The sequence below is a fragment of the Manis javanica genome, chromosome 14, assembly GCF_040802235.1.
Source record: "Manis javanica isolate MJ-LG chromosome 14, MJ_LKY, whole genome shotgun sequence".
NCBI lineage: Eukaryota > Metazoa > Chordata > Mammalia > Pholidota > Manidae > Manis > Manis javanica.
Window position 1 is genome coordinate 53,716,775 of NC_133169.1, and position 16,027 is coordinate 53,732,801.

A 16,027-nucleotide genomic window follows, 5' to 3' on the forward strand; every position below is an offset into this window, starting at 1 on the left:
TATGGTGAGCTATTAATAGGTTTAGGACACGTAAGACCCTGTGACCAAGCACCCAAAACTTGGACACTGTGCACTTGTGGAGACTCCACGGCCAAAGGCAAGAGCAGCCAAGTTATTAGAATATAGACGAAAATACTACAACTGAGCTAACTATAGGCAACTGCTTTGGAGACCTTTTAAACCATATTAAATGGGCAGTGGTAGGCTGTCCCCAAGGATGCTTGCATACATTATTCCAAAAGCACTTCAAATAGAAATAAAGGTTTCCATATTCTTAAGCTGAAAAAACACACCCTAAATATGCATCAGTGGATTTTTCTTCTTTTTTATTTCCCACCCACTGACCCCTTTTAAGACCCTAATTCCCTCCTAGGAAGGTCATGTCAATTCAAACGCATTATGCAAACTTTCAGGGCCTGACAAAGAGAAGGAACTGCAGAAACTGAAAATGCAAAATAAACAGTCATGGGACTTCATTAATAATCAAATATTCTTTCTTTAATTTAACCATTTACCAGCCAAGACTAGGACCCAACGTGAAAGGCACATTTGTATGTAGGTCTTGTCCCTTTCCCTCTATCCACTCCAAAACATCTCTCTTGGTAGAATTCCTGGACCATCACTTTACTCCTTAAAGCTCAGATTTATTATAAGATTCACAGGGATGAAACTGTGGTTTAATATTGACCTATAGTCAATGTAAGTAGAAGAAATTTAAGCACATTTTTAAAAACTATAAAACTTCTGTGTATAGCTCCATACACTGTTACTCAAAACCAAAGATTTAAATAAACCCTGTGGTTTTCATTCCCTTTTACTTCCTGAACCAAGTTCTTCCAGGACAACAGTGGCAATCAGACCTGCTTAAACGTTCACTTCCTAAAATGACACCAAGTCCTCATCTGCTTTCATACCAAATTTTATCAGTTTTAAGACACTGTCAGTGTTATGAACACATCCCTACGTAAGAGCTGCTAAAATGTAGAAAATTACCTATTGTAGTTAACTAAATACTGTATTTCTATCCTTTATTTGGCTTCTTTATACCATTATTAAATTAATGCCTAATAGACTAAACTCCAGGGAACTTTATTTCCCTAACATTTTCTCAATTATGGTTGAGTCCAAAGATATCTTTCTAAACTCTTATTACCAGAGAAAGGACATTGCTTTGGTTTTTAATGTAAGGTACTGTACTGGAAGTCTTGGCTCTGTTTAGATAAGAACACACAGTAATATGGATACAAGTCTACGTTTAGAGAATAACTCTCTGAATGTGTGTGACTAAATCTACTGCCTGAAAAGCTGATTTGTATTTTGTTTATTTGTATTTGTTTACTTGATATGAACCCTAACCCTAACAACTTTGGTCTTTTTCACAGCAGTGGGATATAAGAACACTGGAGTCTGATACCTGGATTCATGTCCTAATCCTGCAAAGACATGAATTGTGTAACTTCCTGTTTTGTATGCCTTATTTGTGGGACTCTGACTGAGACGTATTGATTTCTTACTGTCATAATTCCTTTACAAATTTTAAATGTTGTCCACTATAATACTGGCTATTAGTAGCTAATCTTGTTCCTTATTAATCACTGAGGCATTCAAAAATATCCCCAATGATTGCTCTTGTAATATTCATTTCCAGACAGCAAAAAAAGGTTTTTTGTTGTTTCAGATGGAAAGTCTCCCAAAACTGATCTTTAAATACAATCCCTACCAAAGTCCCAGCAGACTCTTTGCAGATATTGACAATCTAATACTAAAATTTTTATAGAAATACAAAGGATCCAGAATAGTCAAGATTTTTAAAAAGGAAATCAAAATTGGATTTCCCAAATTCAAAACATATTATAAAGCTACATAAATCAAGACAGTATGGTATTGACATAAGGATAAATATATAGAAAAGAACAGTATTAATATTTCAAAAGTAAACTCTTACAGTTCACTTTTGAGAAAAGTTCTATTTCGTTTCATGAGGAAAGGATGATCTTTTCAGCAAATTTTGTTGAGAGAAAATTATATATATACATGCCAAGAGATTAATTTAGGCCCTTATCTCACATCATATACAAAAACTTACTCAAAATAAATCATAGACCTAAATGTAAACACCAAAATTATGGAAGAAAACATAGGAGAAAATCAATGTGACTCTGAGTTAGACACAGAGTTCTTAGATACAACACCAAATTCACATTCCATAAAAGAAAAAAAAAATGATGCACTGAATTTCTTCAAAATTTATAAAAAGTAGCTTTAAAAGACAACAATAAGAAAATGAACAGAAATCCATAGGCTAAAAGAAAACATTGGCAAAACACATGTGACAAAGGATTTACATCCAGAGTACACAATGAACTCTTAAAACTAAATAGTAGAAAGACAAAAAACCTAATTTAAAATAGGCCAAAGTTTTGAATAGACATTTCACCAAAGATGATTTATAAATGGCTTGGTAATAACCATGAAAAGATGCTCAACACAATCACCAGAGAAATGCAAGTTAAAACCACAGTGAGATTCCACTGCACAGCCACAAAAACTGGTATAATCAAAGAGACAATAACAAGTGTTGCTGAGGATGTGGAGATTCTGGAATACTAATATTCTGCTGGTGGAAATGTACAATGGCATGGTCCTTTGGAAAAGAATTTGCTGTTTCTTAATATAGTAAACATAAACACACCATATGCCCCAGAAATTCCACTCCTAGGAATCTACCCAAGAGGAATGCAAATATATACCTACGCAATGACTTGCACATTCGTATTAGCATTATTCATAATACCGAAAAACTGGAAACAACCCTAATGCCTACCAACTGATGAATGGATAAACAAAATGGGATATAGCTAAACAATGGTTTCTCATTCAAGAAGAAAAAATGATGAACTGCTGATTCACGCTACAAAAAGGACAAACCCCAAAAATATTACATTAATTTTAAGAAGCCAAACACAAAAGACCAAATTTTAACGATTTCATTTATATGAAATGTAAAGGCAAATCTACAGAAACAGAAATTAGATTAATGGTTGCCTTGGACTAGGGGTAGTAAAAGAGTGACTGCAAAAGGTATGAGGACCCCTTCAGGGTAGTGGAAATGGTCAAAACTGGATTATAGTGACGGTTGCACAATTCTGTAAATGTACAACAAGCCACTGAATTGCACATCTGGGTGAACTGTATGGTATATAAATCATACTAAAAAACGATTTTAGGAGAAAAAGTATTCACAAACTTTTCAATTTATTACATACTAAATAATGATTCATTCTAGAAAAATCAGCTTGACATACACATGAATCTATCTTACTAACAAGAAATAATTAGGCTCTACTTAGAAAATTTTCTACATAGGAACTTTCCTCTAATGATACCAATCCAGTACTTTTTAAAACATTACTAATTAGAACCACCTACCCTGAACCAACAAAATTCTAAGAGATCTGTAGAAACACAGGCATTACTCATGTTAATAGACAAAACAGAGTACTGAATCATCAAGTTTATTAAAAGACATTTCCACAATGGGCTACTGAGATATCATACTTTAATTATATGTATACAGAAGTGCTAACTCCACACTAAATTATTGACTTTCTACTTTGTTGTAATAAAATCTTAAGGTTCTATTTACTTTATCAGCAAGCACACAACCAGAAATAGATAACACCACAAAGACCCTATGCTAATTACACATAAATGCCTCCATCAATAACTGAACCACCTATCTATGAACTGGGCACACTAAAATTAATCTGCTGGTAATATAATACTTTCATCTTGAAAACGCACATGTCACATTTGAACACACATTCAAGTCCAAATTATAATGGACAGGCCATTTGCATTCACCAGATGAGCTGGTATAATTACCTGCTTAGCCATGCCTCGTTAGCATTTTCATATTGTTAACTGTTAATGCCAATGGGTTTTACAGTAAAAAATTCTTAAAGCATGAATGGGCAGATAAGAATTGCTCTTTTCTTTCTGAAATCTGAGACAGCTTACTATTTCATTCTTATGCATCTCTCAACATACACTTAACCTGAACATCCTGTAGTTTCATTCCAGTGCAGTTAATCTACCACAAAGTGTTTACAGTTTCCTCACTAATTTTCTAATACTCCTCTACAAAGTGTCTTGGTCTTCATTTATCCACATCTAAACCTGGTAGAATGGCAGTCCCCTTTCAATTGGAAGGTATGTTTCTTCTTCTATGTCTGATAATTTCTCTGTCTGACTCTGGTGAAACAGCTGGAGTGAGTTTCCTGTTATTATCCATAAAACTGTTGATGACAGTTTGAAACAATTCAGTTCTATTTACTTCCAACTCCTAGAATGGGAAGCAAGTTTCAACTTTTACATATACTTTCACCTAAAGAGTAAGAAAACATTCACACTGGCATTCAGTTCCCATTATATCATCCCCCAGCTAGTTTACATTTATAGCTTACGGAATAATTTGAAAGCCATAAAATCCCATCTCACTCAATGGCATCTGAGTTGGTTCCCTGGGATGATGTTAAAGGTAAGGACGGGAGTCACCCAGTCTACTATAACTGGAGCTAAAAATGAGTATTACAATGCCTTCGAGACCCCTAGGGTATAAGTTTGGTGGATGCAAATGCCTTTATTAAGGATCCTGAGCTCTGGAGTTTACAGAATCTCATTTCTTAGCTTGCATGAAAATAACCTAGGATTCTTTTGCAATACATTTCTTAGATTTGAGGCTCTATCTGGGAATTCTGATTTTAAATGAAGAATTTCCAGCTTCCTCTACCTCACCCCCATTGCCATGGTTTTGATACAGCTGTCTTTCCACACCCCATACTTTAAGAAACAGGGCCTGGCTATGTAGAAGCGAAGAGCCAGGGATGTGGGCTCACTGCACACTGTGGATGTATAGTTCAGGTGAAGCCAGGCAGTCCTAAGAGGACTCAGAAATATCTGGGGCAAAACATATATATGTGCTTGTGAAGAAAAAGAAATATGCTCAGATCTTATTTTTTGAAATGGAAAGCAACAGGAAAGCAGCTGTTTAATTATGCCAGAATTGGCCTGGCCTCATCAGCTCTGTTCCCTGATCATCTGCATTAGAACCTAAATAGTTGATTTATTGCAGATACATGCACATTAATTACGAAATGAAATCAGTTGCTCTTGCTGGAAAAGGCAAGTATTCAACTATCTAATCCACAAGGGCCTTTCCAACACCAGCATGTAATAATTCTATGCAGTTATCTGGGTAGCGCTGAAATGGCTTAGTTCCCACTCTCTCACTTCTCTCAGGCTAGGGCTTGGCATTAGAATAAAGATGAGATGGAGACAAGATGATGCGCTTACTATGTCTGCACACTAGATGCACTCAGCATCAAATTATGGTCCCCACTTGGTTAGGGGAATCTTAAAATTTCCTTTCAGGAAACCCCCCAAATCCTAACCCAAGAGGGACCACTGGTTCTGCCTTTCCCTGAAAACATGTCAGGAATACTTCCCTAACTTAATGCACTTCCCATCTATCAGGAACCTGAAACTCCTCTGATTATTCTTTATTTTGCAAACACAAAGTCATAAAACAATTTGAGGTAAAAATGAACTTGCAATTAAGCAGAAACGTTCAATTGTGCGTGAGCTTAATACAAATGTGCTGTTTTAGTGTTGCATAAAAAATATTTTAAGACTCCTATCAAGAATTTCCTGAATGAAAAAAAAGCATCCTTTATTTATGATTTAGTTAGTAAAACTCCAAATGTATATTAATACATAAATATTAAATAAACAAACACTATTAAATAAAATTTCTTCTCACAAAACTGGTCCGTGCCTGAATCCTCTCAGGACACAGGTTACTACATGATTTAAGATGATTAACTTTTAATATACAATGTCAGCATGATGTTTACTTCCATTAGAACTGACCATATTGCTTCCTTAAATAAGATTAGAGCATCTGCGTACTGTCCCGCTCTACACACAGAAACTCCTCCCACATGGTGCTGCCAGCAGGACCACCGTCATCCATACCATTCCTAATTTTAAATTGGAAAACCATAGAATGCCTTAAAGAGATATGCACTTGAAGTTGACAAGCAGACACTGAACACTTATAAATCAAAGACCTGTGATGAAAACAGGGAGAATGAGAAGCTGAAGCAAAGAAATGGTTCCTTTAAGATTGTAAATACCTTGAAGCCAGAAGCAATTTCTTTTACCTTTTTGCTCCCTGTAATATAGAGAAGTAACTATCTCACTACTGATGAATAGCATCCTGCTCTTGGAAACAATGATGCAATGAAAAAATAGGCTTATACATAAATCTTTTGCACATCTCTGAATACTCCTCTATATTGAGACCTACAAGCAGAATTCCTGATAGGAAAGGTAGGCACATTTACAATCTAAATACATACCACACAAAAGGCTCTACCAATTTACTCTCCTACAATGTGTAAAATGACGTGTTCCTCAAGCATGCCCACTGCATATCAATCTGCATAAACTTGTGCCAATCTTACAGATCAAAAGCAATGTTTGTGAAAATTTGCTTTTCCTAGCTTACCAATACAATTGGGAAAAACTGAATGCTTACTTGATATTTATATTGCCTTTTCAATATACACTAAAAAGTTAACAGTGATTATGGGTGTTAAGATTACAGATCACCAAATAAAATGTAAAAAATATTTTATATTTTCCTAAAATACTAATATAAAATAAGAGCTCTGGATTTAGAAATGAAGAAGACCAAAAACCTAACAGGAAAATGAGTAGGTAGAAGAAATGAACAGAAAGTGTACAGGAAAGGAAATGAGACTCAAGTATGAAAAGATGTTTAGCTCACCAATAACACAAAAGGAAGGTAAACTGAAACTACATTGAGACAACATTTTTTTTTTTTTGCCTATTAGATTTCACAAAGATCAAAATTGTAAGGCACAACTGTATTGGTAGTAGTGTAGGAGAAAGAAACACATACTCTGCTGGCCTGAGAGTGTGAGGTAACATCACCTCCATGGGGTGCCATCAGGCAGTATCCCCCAAAATCACAACATACTCTTTAACACAGATAGACATTACATCAGCAAAATGGCATATCCAAAGAGTTCCGTTTATTCAGCACTGTTTATGATAGGAAAACATTGGAATCAATTAAATGTACAATCAACACCACAGTGATTAATTATGGCCCCCACCTGTAGACAGACAAAATGGAACTGCCAAAAAAGAAAGGGGGATCTCTTTATGCACTCGTGTGTGTGTGTGTGTGTGTGTGTGTGTGTGTGTGTGTGTGTAAATGTGGTAGTTTAAGCTATAAATTTACATAATTTATAATTTATTTGTTTATGTATCAACTATCCCTGAATCATATACTAGACATTAATAACCCTGCTACTTCTCAGCAGGAACATTGATTAATACCTGGGGAAATGGTATTAGAAGACTTCTCGCTGCATACCTTTCTGAAAGTTTTGTGTGGTATAGTTTAAGTCCCTCTAATTTTGAAAATGATTTTATTTTGCCTTTCAGTTTGAATTGTACTTTTGCTGAGTCCAAGATCAAAACCACGTCTCCTCAGAACTCTGAAGCTATCAACTCATAATCCTATAGCAGCCAATCTTACCTACTCAATCTCTAATATCAGTCTGATACTCACTCCCTGGCAGATAATCTTTCCTTTATTAAACATGTAGAACTTTTTCTTCCTCTTTGATTTTCTAATGTTCTGCCACAACGTGTCTAGGTGTGGGTCACAGCAGTATGCCACTCTTTACTTACGCCACTCTGAGTTAGGTGGTTGGTCCTCCAATAGGAAGGTGTGTGTTTTCCTAAATCTCTGGCAAATTCTGATATGAAAACGGCTCTCTTAACATCTACCTAGGGAACACTGGTTGTATCAGCCAGTCCAACTCAAATCACTGAATTAAATAACATTCTACATGCCACCCAGAAAAATATGATCACTGAGGCATGTAGCATACTGAATGCCATAGCTACTAGATTCCTCCCTTGTCTGGATGCACACAATTACTTCTATCAGCTGGCCTGCATGTTAACCAAGAATTGGCTTTATTTGTCTGAACACAGGTAGGCATAGCATTTCATAATTACATAATTTAAGCAAATGCTAAATATGAAAGCCAGTGAAATATGAGTGCATAAGATGCCTTTGTTTCCATGGAAATTTTGTAAAACCTGGAGTTTGCTCAAAAAATAACATTTTATTTGGGATGAAACAACTGTAAAAACATCGAAAAATGTACAAGTCCACAATTTTGCACACAAATTACCCAGCATTTGTCTTCAATGTGTATTCCAAATACAGAAAGCTGTACTGGAAACTGGTTTTGGTGCGTGCTGAAAAAGGCCCACCTCGAACACCAGTTATCTGACCTATGCTCAGAGGAGGAGCATTTAGCCTCACCCCCAAAGCTTGGCTGATGAATGTGTATCTTGATGACTTTGGAGTCAAATGTTACGGTACAGTCACAGGCCTTTAAAAAATTCTATCCTTTAACTTATTTTTAAAGATTAACTCATATTGGAGAAATCTGGACCACCTAGATCTCTGAATCATGACTCAAAACTCCTCTTTCATATTTTGCATTCATTTATCCTTTAAATTATGCTCTGGGATAATTTCTGGGTTTGATTTTCAAGATCACAAATTTACATATCAGTTCATCTGTGAGTTTTTAATTCTAATGATTATGTAACTACAGTACCTAATTGATTTTTTCTGAATAGCAACAGCTCCTGTTTTTTTAATTTCTTTTTTATCAATATGCATCTATTACTCTTCTGTTAAAGTATTTATCTATTTTATTAATTTTGTTGCTTCATGTAATTAAACAGAGTTGGATGGCGCTTTTATATGGTTACTTTCCTGTAAGTGTGATACTGTTGGATGTTGGCTCATCCCGCTTTGGTGTCCCTCCTTACCTATATGCTGTGACAAGTTCGTTACCCAGCTGTCCTCCAGTTATTTGGAGAGACAGGTGGGACATTCTACTGGGTGCAGGGAACCAAGATCTCACCTTTTGAGGGTGGAGACTCAATCCCCTAGCCTCCTGCATGCCTGGGAAAGCTCAGGTTCTATGTTCTCTGCTCTTGGCTGGGGATTCACATTTGGCTTCTGCTGCCTGGCACAAATGAGCATCAGAAAAAGCTAACGATGCTTTCTTTTTGCCTAGGGCCCCTTCTGCTCAAGGCCTTCCCTCTCCCCGGGTGTGCAGCAGCACTTCCACAAAGCTCCTGCCATTCCCACATGTTTTCTAATGTCTCTATGTTGCCATCAATCAAATCCAAAGTGTTTTCAGTCTTTTAGTGAATAAGTCTAATGGTCTGATGGCATTCTTTTATTATACTGCATTAGCTTTGCTCAGAATATCTTTTCTGTCGTTCCTAAGATTCGGCTTGAAGGGAGAAGGCAGATGTATGTGGCTAGTCTGCAAACTCACTTTTCTCATTCGAATCTGATTCCACTTTCACACTGTTCTCCTAGTTATACAGGACCATTCCCCTCACCCTGCCCCAATGTCCTTCCTTCCTGCTTTCCCACTGGCAGTTGATGAAGTGCCTTGTCCAAAACAGATGCCCTCAAATATTTAAGTGTTCAGAACTTGTCATAGCATCAAATACATTGATTCAAGTAAATGAGTAAATTGCAAAAAAAAAAAATGAAATTTATACAAGACTAGATTCTGTATGAAGGGCTAATCAAAATGATTAATGTATAAAACTTTAAAAAGTGGATAAAGTTTTAGTAGTCACTCTTTATCATCCTAGAAAAGTAACCTAAATACTACTGATTGCTCTTTCCACAGTCCATCTAAAAAGAACCTCAGGCAATGTATGTACTGATCTAGTTACCTTGGCCTGGTGCCCAGGTGTGCTTTTTAAGAAAGAAGTGTTGTGCTTATGTTGAGCAATCATAACTGTTGCACTCTTTCATGGAATTGAATTTGTGGCTTTTGGGTATTTTAACTTTTTAGAAATTGTTATTTAAGATATTTTTAGTGGAGAACTGCATGTGCATTGTATTTTATTCAGTGGTTTTTATTGAGCACCTACTAGAAACTAGACAACTTACAATGGGGTGGAAACATAAAGAGATGAACAAAACAATACCTCATAGCACTTGGCACATACCTACAATTGTACATATCTCAGCTTACTGCATTACCCTGTTCATGTGTATGACTGACAAGGCAGGCTGGGAGCTCCTGGAAGCATACCCAGGCTTCTTTATTTTCTTTTTGTATTCTCTATATCAGCACAATACCTTGCTCAAAGGAGTTGTTCAATAAAAAAAAAGTGCAACTGCCTACCATTATATTTATTTGCCTATGAGATCCAATATATGGCTCAAATAAGATAATTATTCAATATTAGAGACTGCTAATGCGAAACAGTAAGGACACGTCATGTATCAATTGCTAGATATATAAACCTATAAACAGAGAAAATGAGATCCAGAAAGACTATGTACTTTGAGGAGGCAGCACCTTACCCTCTACCCAAAATCTCCATTCTAATGCTCTTCCCTTCACAGCACAAGTTAGACTGGTATTTGAAGAACGAACTAGCCAATCTTATAAATGTTCACCACTTTGCAATTCTGGATAACTATTGACCTATTTCCTGTGATAGAGACTTTTGGATCCTTTCAAATATGAAATAATCCAAAGGTGTTGAGTTCAGACACCACTAGGCAAAACTCCCTTAGAGAGGGAAGGGGAAGGTGTACTCAGTGACCTGCTCTTTGTGCATCTAACAATCAGAAAGCTTTTAGAGGGAAGAAACAAGCAGTGTTGCACACAGAAGGCCGTTGCATTTATAAATAATTTGCCTTCATAAAGACATCATGATTCATCACACTAGATTTACAGGGTCACAGCATTCTGGAAATACAGAGGAGCATAAATGTAGTCCTGTGATAGTCAATGGCTAGATAGAAAAGCCCATACTCTAGCAGACCAGGTCTTTGAGGTCTGATCTCCACAGATATTTTAGGATCATTTCCCCTTATTGCACCTTCTCACCTAGTCACAGGAGAGCTTCTTTTCATTCCCTTTCTAGGCTCTATGCTTTCACTCTCCACTCAGCTCTTCCCTCTATCTGAAATATTTTTCAGCCCTTCTCTGCCTGAAGAAAGCCTCCCCATGCTTCAAAATCCAGTTGAACACTCTACTATCTGCTTTGGGAAGCCTTCCCCACTCTCCTAGCAGGATTTTACCTGGGGCATAATACTACATAAATCATGCTAGCATGTCACTGTTTCATGACCACCAGTGTCATACTCACTTGTATAGGATGTCCTTCTAATCTGTGAGCCCCTAATGCAGGACCTAGAAGACATTTAATATCCAAAGGAATTTTAATTCTAGCATTCAATTTTTAAGTTAAGTCATCCCGTTTTCTCAATTTACTTATGAAAACTAAAGCCCTGAGAGGTAAGGCACTTGTCAATCATCTGGCAACCAGCCAGTGTCAGAGCTCAGATAACAAATTATGCTCCCCCTTTCCTAATCCACCCTCATAAGGGAAAAGGGCTGGCATGGTAAAGTCTAGAGTAATAAACCCACTCTTCTGGGCTATTTGCCTAACGTTTCATTCAAGGTCTGACTGCTATACTATATTGCTGGCAACGTCAGTTTTCCTCAGTAACAAAGACTTCCCAGTTCAGAACATACACATATGTGGCTAATAGGAAAAGTGAGTAAAAGTCCAACATGATAAACAAGGAGATACGTCAAATTCCTATTTGGCCTATGAAAAACTTACTCATAATTCTAACTTTGCTCCCTTAAGTATGGAGAGAAGTCATAGCTCTTTTGGAAAATATGACCAAAAGCCCACATTTCAACACAGTGAAATGCTTTATCCCCTATTGCTTCTACCACAGGAAGCTTTCTATATGTAACTATTTAACCCCCAGCCAAAAACTAGCAGACAATGAAATACTCACAAAATGTTTCCGCCAGTGAAGTATTCAAACACCAGTTCCACAAAAAAACATTTTTTAAAGCTTTTCACGCAATTTTTCCCTGCCAATTTTCTTCACTCATGGCTAAAAATGTCCATATTTGAATATTCATCATTACAAGCATCTGGTAAAATATACCTTGTCCAGCAATTTACATCACTTGACCATGGGACCTTAGGAGGGCATAGGTAAAAATTTCCAGGTTCATTTTTTTTGGGTTTCAACCAATTTTTTCCATTTCATGGCCTTGGGTGGCTTTGAATGTGCTGATAATTTCTACTATCCATTATCCATTTGGATTTTTCTCCAAATGAGCAGGTTGCTTTCAGACAAGTCCTTGTGGACTTCATCAATGGCTCACTGGGAACAGCAAAATGAAGCCACAAATCATGTGGGTGTGTTCCACATCTTGTGGCCTTTGTCTTCAACCAATAGTAAAGGCCTCAGGGATGATGGTGCTCAACCATGGAAATGCGCTTGACACACCTGCACTACACATCTAAAAATGGTTAACGCGGTTCAGTTTTTGTTATGCATGCCTTACCACAAAGTAAAGGCCGACTTACAGGCAGTAACAATTACCCCAAACCCTGGTCAAAGCAGAGGAGGAAAAACACAGTGAGGATCTCTAGTGCTCAGAGCAGATGGCTTTTACTTTCCAACAGGCCTCTGAGCAAGGCTCTGGGTCCTACCACTTTTCTCCATGGATCCAGTGCAGAGAAAGAGAGGAACTCTGGCCAAGTGAAATGTAAGCCTTAGAAAAGAAAATGTTAAATCTTGCAACCACACTCCTCTGAATCCTGACTTGACTCTAATGCCACCCATCGGCCAAGAGCTTCTGAGTTTCCAGGCTGCTGCTTCTCAACTCCTGCCTCTCCCAGGAGCACTGAACAGGTGTCCAAAGTGGTTGTGCATGTGCGTAAATTCTAGACAGCTGTCAGAACATAATTCCTTGGAGAACTGTTCCGACGGTTTTGAAGTAAGACATCGACAACAAAAACTATGAGATAACGTATGCGCTACTGGGGAGGGGTGTTTGGGGGTGATTGCGGGCGGGGGCGACGCACACCGAGGAGATTCAGCAGCGAGCAGATCGGTTGTCTTCCAGTCTCCTCACGGAAACCTCGTGGTAGCGCTTATTTTGGAAAACAGAAAAGTAAAACCAGCGGGAAGAGTTACAAGAATCTTACAACCACCTAGGAGAAACGTGTAATCACCTTTCTAGAAAGAGGCTATTAATCCATCCAATTAGCCTTGGGATTCGGTGCCTGCGCTGGAGACGTTTCCTGGGGGTAAACGGTGTTGCCCACTGGGTGGTGCGGACCAGGGCGAAGTTGGGGGCGAGCACTGTGTGAGGGGATGAGGAGCAGGCGGGAAGTGGGGGACCAGGGAGTTAAGGGTGCTTACCAGGCCACCTCCGCAGGTGCTGAACGAGGCCAGCGAGCCGGGCTGCCGCAGAACCGCTCCGGAGTAGAAGCAGGAGGCGTCGGGCGGCGCGGGAGGGCCCGGGGCGCCTGCTGCCCGCGTGGGGCCCGGGCCGGGACTCGGCCGCTGCTCCACCGCGAACCGCGGCGCCAGGAAGCGGCCGTCTCTCCGGAGCAGCAGGTACAGGTCCCGGGAGAAGGCCGGGATCCGCAGCAGCACCTCGTCGCCGTCCGTCTCGGCCGGCTGGGCCGGGGGCGGGGACGGGGGCGGCTGTGGGGGCGGTGGCTGCCACGAGGCCGGGGCGCCCGGGGACAAGGCGGCAGCCCCGCTGCATGCCCGCGGCAGCTCCTGCGATTCCAGCTCCTCGTCGTCCTCGGTCGCCGGCGGCGGCGAGGGCCGGGGCTCGGGCCGTCCCTGCGCGGGCCTCTCAGGCGCCACCGGAGCCGCGGAGCGCACCTCGCGGGAGCTGCTGACCGCCTGCGCCCGGGCGCCTCCGCCGCCCCCCGCGCCGCGCACCCAGCCTGGGTCCGCGCTGCCCCCGCTGCCGCCGGCCGCGTCCACAGGCTCCCGGCGCCAAAGCGCAGGAAACACGACTTCCCACTCCTCGCGGTCGGGGGCGAGCTGCAGCCCTGCGGGCGGGGCAGACAGAGAAGTGCGGGCTGACGGGTCCGCGGGGCCCGTAGCACAAGCATTCCCAGGCTCCCGCTCCGGGGGACCCAGGGCTCTCGCCTTAAGGCGTGGGGGACCACCCGGCTAGCCCCCGAAACGTCTGCGGCCCCTGGAGCCTGGCGATTGGATTACAGACCCCAGCATTTTCAAAATAAAAGTACGATTATAAGATGGGGGTGGGGCAGCAAAGTTTGGTGACAGCGCTTCGTTGTTCAAAGAAAGCGGGTGCAAAGACTCCAGCACAAATAAACTATTTTAAGCCTATGCCAGAGCAAGGGATCGCTAGCACGGAACGTGCTTCCTCGTTTTCCTCCAGGTGTGGTCAATGTCCATTTGCAGACCTTATTGCTCTCCTTCGAGGAAACCTGACCGTTTCGCGAGGGTTAAGCCGAGGCCGGGAGAAGCGCGCTTGGCGGCCAGCGTGCGCCCCGCGTCCGCGCCCGCACCCACGGGCCCTGCTCCCCGCGCACCGGCTGCACCAGCCTAGCTTGCCCGTGCGTCCTAGGTCCCCGCTGGGAAGTTGGAAAGCCCGCCGCAGGGCGCGGAAGAGCTTACCCGCCGCGATCCCCGACAAGACCCCCAGTTGGTAGAGCAGGCAGCAGCAGACGGGAGCCAGGCGCATCTCGCGGCGCTTCCCCATGCCGCGCTCCCGCCGCGGCTCCTCGCCCCGCGCGCGCCTCCTCGCGCAATCCACCGCGGGCGCCGCCGCCTCCCCGGAGCGCTCGGAGGCCGGGCGGCGAGTTTGCCCAAGCCCTTTGTCTGCCGGGGGGGCGGGGGGGGGTGCTGTGTGACTCCAGGAGGCTGCCCGAGCGCGGGCGGGGTGGGCTGGGGGGAGGAGCGGGGTGGCCGCGGCCCCGCAGCGCGGCGGCTCCCTGGCGAATTAGGTGGCGAGTCTATTTTCTGTGTTCTGGACGTTGTTAGTTTCCGGAGCCCCACAGGACAGACCCACAGTCAGGCGAGGGCCGGCGGGCGAGAGGCCGCCAGTGCTGCCTCGGGACGGGCGGAGGACTGCCGCGCGCGGGCAGGGGCTCCGCGGGGTCCGAGCCGAGGCACGCCGCCCGTCGTGACGAGCGCCGCAGTCCCAGCGCCCCGGTGTGCCGAGCTCCTCCGAACGCCGCTCGGGACCGGAGGGCTGCAGGCGCAGGAGGGAATTTCGTGGGGGACGAGAGGGAGACGCGAGTCGCGAGGTGGGGTGGAGAGAGAAGATTCATGCAGACCTGACAAGGAAATGATACCAAAGAGTGCCCGCCAAGTGTGACTTTGCGGGACAATGGTCCCAGAACACCGCACACGTGCTCACACGCCGGTTGGGGTAGGGACCCAAATTCCCTCACCTGACTCCTGATTGGCCAGCCTGGGAGGCCGGATTTGCATCCTTCCTCAGCTCTGCTCTGTCCAACCCACCCTGGCTGAGGTGTGTGCAGGTACAAGTGCGTCCCCCTGTTCCATCCCACCCCCTTGCTCAGGCGCCTCCTCTGGTCGAGTTCGCCCCCCGCCCCCGCCCCCACATCACACAAAGCGAAACTTTGTGCAGACCTGAGCACAAAGCTGCGGCCCCACTTGCCAAAGACCTTTGATTTTTCTTCCCATCTTTGTCTCTAGGGATTTTCTGAGTCTGGAGATAATGTAATTCGTCATGGAACGTGCTTCAAAGGTTCCCAGGACAGTAGATACCCTGACATTTCAGTGCCCCTTATCCCACCTTATCTTTCTGGCTTCCCAGTCATCGGTGCTATCAATTTCTTTCTCCCTCTCTCCCTCCCTCTCCCTCTCCTTTCTCCCTCTCTTCTGTACAGGTGCTCACGCACGTGCGCACACACACACACACACACACTCTTAATGAAGGTGAGAGTAAGGGCAGCCACATTAAATACTGCATTCTAAAGACCTCAGACCAGGAAGATTATTTTGCCTTTTTTACCCCTTTATACATTA

The 16,027-nt window shown here is 42.4% G+C and overlaps 1 protein-coding gene across 1 annotated transcript in view; it reads right to left on the minus strand.

Annotated features, from left to right (window-relative positions):
- The window catches only part of ADAMTS19 (ADAM metallopeptidase with thrombospondin type 1 motif 19), a 224,049-nt gene extending 209,217 nt beyond the window's left edge, over nt 1–14,832 (minus strand). Inside the window, exons 1-2 of the mRNA XM_037007335.2 lie at nt 14,648–14,832; nt 13,406–14,052 (exon numbers count right to left, since the gene is read on the minus strand). Of these exons, the coding sequence (XP_036863230.2) occupies nt 13,406–14,052; nt 14,648–14,732 (732 nt within the window). The 5' untranslated portion in view covers nt 14,733–14,832. The remainder of the gene's footprint in view (nt 1–13,405; nt 14,053–14,647) is intronic.
- Between the last annotated feature and the right edge of the window lie 1,195 nt (nt 14,833–16,027).